General features: G+C 61.3%; 2 protein-coding genes across 3 annotated transcripts in view; both read left to right on the top strand.

Annotated features, from left to right (window-relative positions):
* LOC127749725 (uncharacterized) overlaps positions 1–6,982 on the top strand; it is a 141,407-nt gene that overhangs the window by 130,321 nt on the left and 4,104 nt on the right. The gene's annotated exons all lie outside the window — the stretch shown is intronic.
* On the top strand, positions 336–6,933 carry LOC127749723 (uncharacterized). The gene is made up of 9 exons (XM_052269110.1): positions 336–397; positions 624–1,040; positions 1,201–1,405; positions 2,217–2,453; positions 2,606–3,250; positions 3,506–3,687; positions 4,865–5,068; positions 5,227–5,677; positions 6,190–6,933. The coding sequence occupies exons 1-9, from the start codon at positions 369–371 to the stop codon at positions 6,556–6,558; spliced, it is 2,739 nt and encodes a 912-aa protein (XP_052125070.1). The 5' UTR covers positions 336–368; the 3' UTR covers positions 6,559–6,933.

The following is a 6,982-nucleotide window of genomic DNA, read 5'->3' as shown; positions in this document are numbered from 1 at the left end:
CCCCCTTGCTCTCTCTCTCTCTCTCTCTCTCTTGCTCTCTCGTGTTCTCTCTCCCTCGGGCTCCCTTTCCCCGCTCCTGCTTTCTGCTTCCCCAAACACCCTTCCTCCTCCCGTATCCCTCAGTATCCGATTTCTTTCTCCTAGTTATTTAACAGCCCCCTCCCCCCCTTCCACACTTTCGCTTCGCAGACGTCACGTCGCAAACACGCTGTGGACAAACCCGGAAGTCTAGCTTGTTTCATTCGATCATGGTGGCCGACCCTGTTCACTCGGTTCACTCTCCTTCCTCCGCGATCCCCGTTCTTCCTCGTTAAAATGTTCTTCTTTTCCAGGCCCAGAAGTACCTCCGCAACGCGAGCAGTTCGCGAATGGAACATTTCCGGCTGCTGAGCACGGGGTAAGTCGACCGAGGCCTCGTGCTTATATACGGTCAGATGCTCTAACTTCGGACTAGGGCCCTAAACGAACCACAGCTGATGTTGTCCGAAATTAGGACACTTGTGCTGCATGAATAAAATATTACAAAATGCAATTTGGTGATGTAAAACTGTCCACTACAAACTTTAAAAAAAAATTCTCGTCGTTAAAGGGTGTTTTCCACAGTGTCCGCCTCTTGTTGTCAGGTCGGCCGTGGGCGAGCTGAGCTTCCAGTGGATCGGGCCGCGTGCGGACGAGCCGCGCTACCGAGAGACGCTGTCGCGCTCGCATCAGCTCGGCCACCAGGGCGGCCCGGGTGCCAAGTGGCTCGAGGGGAACCACATGTCCCTCCGCGCCGAGCCCACCCTCCGCATGCTCGCCCTCTCCACCGCGGCCCCCTCCGTCCTGCTTTACAACACCTCGGCTCTGGGCAACAGCAGTGACGGCAACAGCAGCAACAGCAATAGTAGCAGAAGCAACAGCAACACGAGCCTCACCGTCGAGGCGGTGTCCGAGGGTGAGCCCTTCACGCTGACCTGTGTGGCCACCGGATCGACGAGCATCAAGTTCCACTGGGTCAAGGACGGGATGGTGCTCGCCGACAACGACACGCGTGCGAGCAGGTAAGCGAGGGTGCTCCAGCTGGGGCTTCGAAAGTCAAAAGCTGCTTTGTTTCTGGCACGGCCGTTTAACCCGCTGTTTCTGTGAGGTACTCGGTAACTCGGTACGCTCATCGAGAGAAATAAATCATTCAAATCTTATGTGTATGTATGTGGCTGATAGCAGGTGGATGTGGACGCGACTGGAGGACTTGGGAGGCGGCCGCTTTCAGTCGCAGCTGCAGGTGCGGTCCGCCGTGCAGTTGCACGCGGGCCGCTACACCTGCGGTGCGCAGGACTGGGAGAGCCGCAGCTGCATAGCCGTGCAGCTGCGAGTGCGGAGGGCGCCGCAGGTGCGGGTCGCGCCCATGGCCACCACCCTGCGCAAGGTGAGTGGGCTGGGCGGTTGACGCTCGGGCAGAAAGGAAAGAAAGGAAACCGGATCTTGGTCATTTTGCCACGGAAATTTATCTGGCCGCGAGGTGCTGCCGCGGGGTATGCTGTACCCACCCCCAACCTCTTTCCATCTCCTCTCTCTATCTCACTCTATCGCTCTCTCTCTCTTTCTCTCGCCCCCTTTGTTATCGCGCATGTGTGCGACCGCCCACCATAGCAGCCTGCCCGTGCCGGAACAAGGGATGGGTGAAACTGGGAATGAGGGAGGCTGGCTTGGCTGGTCCATGAGAGGCCGGGGCCCCGGCCCGAGGGCTGCGTGACGGTTAATACTCCATACGCGGCGGAGATGATGCCCCGTGAAGATAGGGCCGCGCCGGCACTACCGCTCCCCGGCGCTCCGCGGGGCCTCGTATCCGTGGGCCGCATGGGCCGCTACGGGAGCGTGGCGGATCCGCCCAAAACCCTCATGGAGACCATTTCCCCGCTGCCGACCCCCTGTGCGCGTGCGCGCGTGCATGTGTGGTTGACGTGTATACAAGGACAAGGCGTCGGGTCGCTGTAAGCTCGTTTCGGATGAAACCAGGACAGCCATTTCAGAGGAAATAGGTTTTTAGATCTATCTATCTATCTATCTATCTATCTATCTATCTATCTATCTATCTATCTATCTATCTATCTATCTATCTATCTATCTATCTATCTGCCCTGTCTGTCTGTCTGTCTATTCCCCTCTCCGGCCCGCCGAGCGCGCGCTGTGTTCCGCCCTCCGTGTCCAACTATAAACTTTGCTTCGTGTCCCTGCAGGGCGACAACTTGACGGTGACGTGCCTGGCGTTGGGGGAGCCCCTCGGGGACGCCTCCGCGGCGGGCGCGACCGGTCGGAGAGCGGCGGTCGGCGGTGAGTCGTTCGGCTTCACGTGGACGCGGAACCGCGCCTTGCTGCCACTGAGCCCGGGCAAGGAGGTCTGGGAGGATCTAGTGCCAGCTGGCTCGCTGCTCCGACTGTACAACGTCCGGCGCACCGCCACCTACTGCTGCCAGGTACAGCATGCTCCAAAGGATCCTAGTCTAATACTCCGTCATTAGCTCAAAAAAAAATTAATGTTGATATTTAAAAAACACAAATCATGAAAAACTTAAAATTTTAGATTTAGAAAAAAATTTCTGACCTTTCTTGTCCCTTGTGTTCGCAGGTGAGGGGCCGCACGCTGTCGCGCACGGCGTGCTCCGACGTCCACGTGGTCGGCGAGGCCCCGGGCGCGTCCGAGGCCGTGGACGCGGCGGCCGCCGGGGCGGTCCCGGTGTGCGCGGGCGGGGCCGCGGAGCTGGAGTGGCCCGACACGGCGGCGGGGGCCGAGGCGCGGCTGCCGTGCCCGCCGCAGTACACGGGGCGCGCCGCCGTGCGCGCCTGCGGCCTGGTGGACACGGGCCACCCGCGCTGGGGGCAGCCCGACTTCTCCCAGTGCGAGTCCCGCCAGCTGGCCGCCGTCCGCGAGCGCCTCGAGGCCGTGACGCTGGGCCTGTCCAACGCCAGCGCGGCCGGCGTGCTGTCCTCGGCCCTGTCGCTGGCCTCGGCCGCGCTGCGGCTCCCGGGCGAGGGCGGCGCGCTGCTGGGGCTGCTGCGCGGCGCGGCCCAGCACCTCGCCGACCTACCGCGCCCGCCGCCCACAGCGTCCACCGCGCCCGTGCTCGACGCGGCCAGCGCGGCCACCCAGGACACGCCGCCGTCGCCCAAGGCCTCGACGGCCGCCACGTCGGAGGCGGACCAGATCCGGAAGCTGTCCCTGGAGGGCTTGGACCTGTTGCTGCGGCGGCCTCGAGCACTCAATTCTGAGCAGGTGGGCTGTGGTGCTCCCGGAGGGACAAACCCGTCCCCATGCCTCTCCGAGCGCCTCTCCTCTCGGAGGCACGGCCGTTTCCGCCACTGGCAAAAACTGGAAAACTAAACGGTAGCTCCCGGAAGGGAGGCCGACTGTTCTTGGATGATAACGTTACGCTCAATAAGACCCGCAACATGACGCGCATTTTGTGAATTAATTCAGAATATACAACTTTTCCCATCAGAGTTTGAGAGTGTTGTTTCTTGTGTGCAGCACGTGGTGGAGATGCAGCGCCTGGCGCGCTCCGTGTCGCTGCTGTGGGCCGCGTCGCCGCAGGTGGCCGCCGGCGCCGCCGAGCGCCTAAGCCTGCCCGCCATGGCCGTGAGCGTGGCCAGCGTAGCACCCGACCCGCACGATCAGAGCATCAAGGTGCACTTCCCCGCCCCTGCCTCCAGGTAAAGATATTCTTCATTTCTTTCGTTTTTGGGAGGTCTAATGTCACTAAATCGATTTTGAGGATTTTGGGATCCGTGCGTCATCTGCGGTTACGAAACTGGCAAGTTTAGTCAATGCAAGGTCCCATAACGCCTAATAGGTAGGCAATGTCTTGCCTGTAGTGCATGCGTGTACTGCAGTGTGGTCTATCCCGAGTCTCGCAGGCGCCGACCTCTCAAATTGGCTGAATGATAAAAAGTATCTGAGACGATCCAAACTCACACGGCAGTGCGGATAAACGCGGACTTTATTTCCTACTTTCCATCTCCTAAACCCATTGTCGTATGCAAAAAAATATCTCAAATTTTGGATCATTCTGAAACAAATAATCTTCTTGAATTGAAAACTTTAAAAAATTTGGGGTGCGAATTTCACCTTTTCCCCACTTCCAGCGTTTTGATGGTGCCAGCCCATTCTGAGGCAGACAGAGATGAGGCAGAAGGTAGCATTTATTTATTCACGGCAGAAAATGAAAACTCATCTCACCTCGGCGCGCCTCTTCGCTCGCGGAGAGCTCTGCTATTTCTCGTCGCTGTCGCGTCGCTTTTCAAAACATACCGCCTTTCTCTCGTCGCCCGGTCCGCGCGGGCGGTCGGTCGGTGGAATGGACTGGAACAGTGGAGGGTGGTTCAGGCGGGACGAGCGGGGGAGCTCCTCGCACCGCGCGCTGCCCTCCCGTCGCAATGTGTAGCCGAGGCTGGCGCTGGCCGGGGATGACTGGTGCATTCAGGGCCTGTCCGTACGCCACTCGCGCCTTTGTTCGGCCGAGACGAGCGACGTCAAAACAGGACGCTTTGATCGCGCGGCACTGGATGGCCCCAGGAGGGAGGGGACTGGAGCTGCGTGGCGTGGAGCAGCCCCACTGGAAGCAGGCGACTAGCAGCCTCGCACCACTGCAACCGCGCTGTGCTGACTGGCTGTGAGCCACGTCACGAATGGCGCCCAAACCCCCCGCGACCCTGCTCTTGCTGGTTGTGCTAGGCACCAGGCACCAGATCCTGCAAGAGATAGAGAAGGGGGGAGGGGGGGTTATCGAGTTCACGGTCGACAGTGAGCAAGGCACTCGAAGTTTGCGGTGTGCGGCCCGAGCCTGAAGCTGTTGCTCGAATGACACTCCGTGTGCACGCTTTGATCCAGGTGGGCCGACTGGACGGAGGGTTTCGTGGACGTGGTGCTCCGGCTGGGTGCCGCTCCAGCCGGCGCAGCGGCTGACCTCGAGCAGGCAACGCAGGCCCCCAAGGACAACGCGACCCTGGCGGCCCCGGGGGCCGTGGGGCTGGCCGTCGTGGCGTACCGCAACCTTTCCAAACTGCTACCGGAGCGGCTCGTCATGAAGCAGGAGTGAGTACGAGGAGGGGACGCCGAGCAGTCAATAGAAATTTCAAAACTTGCATTTGCTGATGTTTTTCCAACAAAGAACTAAACTATGGAAATCTAAGACTATCCTGGAAACTGATTTATAGTTTTGATGAAACTAATTATATCTTCCAACTCTGCAGGAACGACGAGGAGCTGGAGATGGAGATTCACTCGCGGGTCGTGTCGGTGTGGCTAGGCACGTCGAGCGGGGCCGTGATCGCCGAGCCGCCGGAGGGCTTCGTGGCGGAGGCGTGGCTCCGCTCGCTGGAGGACGAGGAGGGGGGGCAGGTCGGCGGCGAGACGACGGGCGCGGGCCCCAGGGCGGACTGGGTGGAGGTGTGCGGGCTGACGTCCGAGGTGGGCGCGAGCTACACGGGCGCCTGGGACCTCACGTCCTGCGAGCTGCACCACGAGCCCGCCCTGCTCGGCCTCCACCAGCCCTCGACCAAGGTCACGGCTCCCCTGCCCGGCGCCGCCCAAGGCCAGAGCCCGGGCCTTGGACTGGGCCTGGGACTAGGCCCCAGCACCAGCCGCTGCACCTGCTCCAAGCCCGGCACCATCGCCCTCCTGCTCGTCGCGCACACCGCCAAGGTGAGGCCAAACTTATGGCGGAGGGACAAGGAAACAGCTGGGTTGTCCGTCCAGAATACACGAGTGGCGCTCTGCCACCCGTCCCCAACCGTGTCGAAAGCAAGTTGTGGTCGGGTTTAGCGTGTGCTTGTGCACTGTTGAATTCATGCAAAGCAATGCTTTGCGTAATCTTTGCATAATTGTGAAGGTTGGATGCTTCGTAACCACGAAGCATTTTCTTTGCAATTGCAAAGCGATGAAGCATGTAAAGCATTCGCTTCGGAACTTTGCAATTGCAAAGTAATATGATTCGTAGTCACAAGGCATCCAAATCCCTCGCGATTTGCAAATCGTCTGCTTCGTAGGAATTTAACAAGGTGTATGGCACCCGCTCGGGGAGCCCGCTCGGGGAGCCCCTGCGGGTCCTCGGGTAGGCCGTCCCGCACGGCAGGCGTGCGCGCGCCAGCCGCGGTTGCCTACCGCCGCGGCGCTCGACCGCGGCCTTTAACCTACCTACCCTCCCCCGTCCGCAGGCGCCTGCCGTGCCTGAGGCGTCGCCGCCGCTCGTGGTCGTGGCGGGCTGCGGGTCGTGCCTGCTGCTGTCGCTGCTGACGCTGGTGCTGCTGCTGCTGCGCTGCCGGCTGCGGCCGCGCGCCCTCTACCTCAAGCTGCAGTGCTGCGCCGCCACGGTGGCCGCCATGGCCGTGTTCCTGCACGCCGTGCACCGCCCGCCGCCGCCGGTAAGCAACTCTACTCGCGGTAATGAGCCTGTTTGTCTCGGCGCCGCGGTGCTCCCCCGACATAATAGCCAGCAGATTGCATCGGAGCAGTGCTGCTGCATTCGGGCTTTCGGTTGCAATAAAATGAGAACCTTTGAAGGAATCTTCGCTTCGGGTTGGTGAATGAAAAACTTTGGTGGCGTGGCTGTCTGTTGCCACCCCTACTTCCCCACTCCCTCCCTCCCTCCTCCTCCCTCTCGCCGCCCTACTCCTTTTCCCCGATAAGCGCAGAAAAGCGCGCGCCATTTCGCCCAGCTCCGCCACGCCGCCGGGCCCCGCTCCGCGCGGCGTCCCCACGGGGATCGTCTGCTGCTCTTCGCTGAAACAACACGAACCGAATCGCGGGAGGCCAGGCCCGGGCCAACCCCCCGCCGCCCAGCGCCGCGCCACCTCCGCAAACCCCCCTCAAACGGTTTACTGCCTGGCGTCGTCGGCCCCGCACTGCCTCCCCTCATCAGGACGATCCGCTGCTCCGATTCGGCTTGGTCAGCACCCACCGCCCGCGGGGCGAAGCGAGAGGGCGGGGCGGAGCGGGGCGGGGCGGGGC

This window comes from Frankliniella occidentalis, unplaced genomic scaffold (assembly GCF_000697945.3).
Source record: "Frankliniella occidentalis isolate FOCC.00 unplaced genomic scaffold, Focc_3.1 Scaffold82, whole genome shotgun sequence".
Taxonomy (NCBI): Eukaryota; Metazoa; Arthropoda; class Insecta; order Thysanoptera; family Thripidae; genus Frankliniella; species Frankliniella occidentalis.
The sequence above is the reverse complement of the archived record's forward strand: the minus strand, read 5'-3'. Positions and strand labels throughout refer to the sequence as shown.

Bases quoted from the DNA above. Each gene is read 5' to 3' on its own strand.
- LOC127749723 (XM_052269110.1), top strand. From the start codon at position 369: ATGGAACATTTCCGGCTGCTGAGCACGGG. The intron at 398-623 runs GTAAGTCGACCG...TCTTGTTGTCAG, and splicing joins TTCCGGCTGCTGAGCACGGG to GTCGGCCGTGGGCGAGCTGA. The intron at 1,406-2,216 runs GTGAGTGGGCTG...GTGTCCCTGCAG, and splicing joins TGGCCACCACCCTGCGCAAG to GGCGACAACTTGACGGTGAC.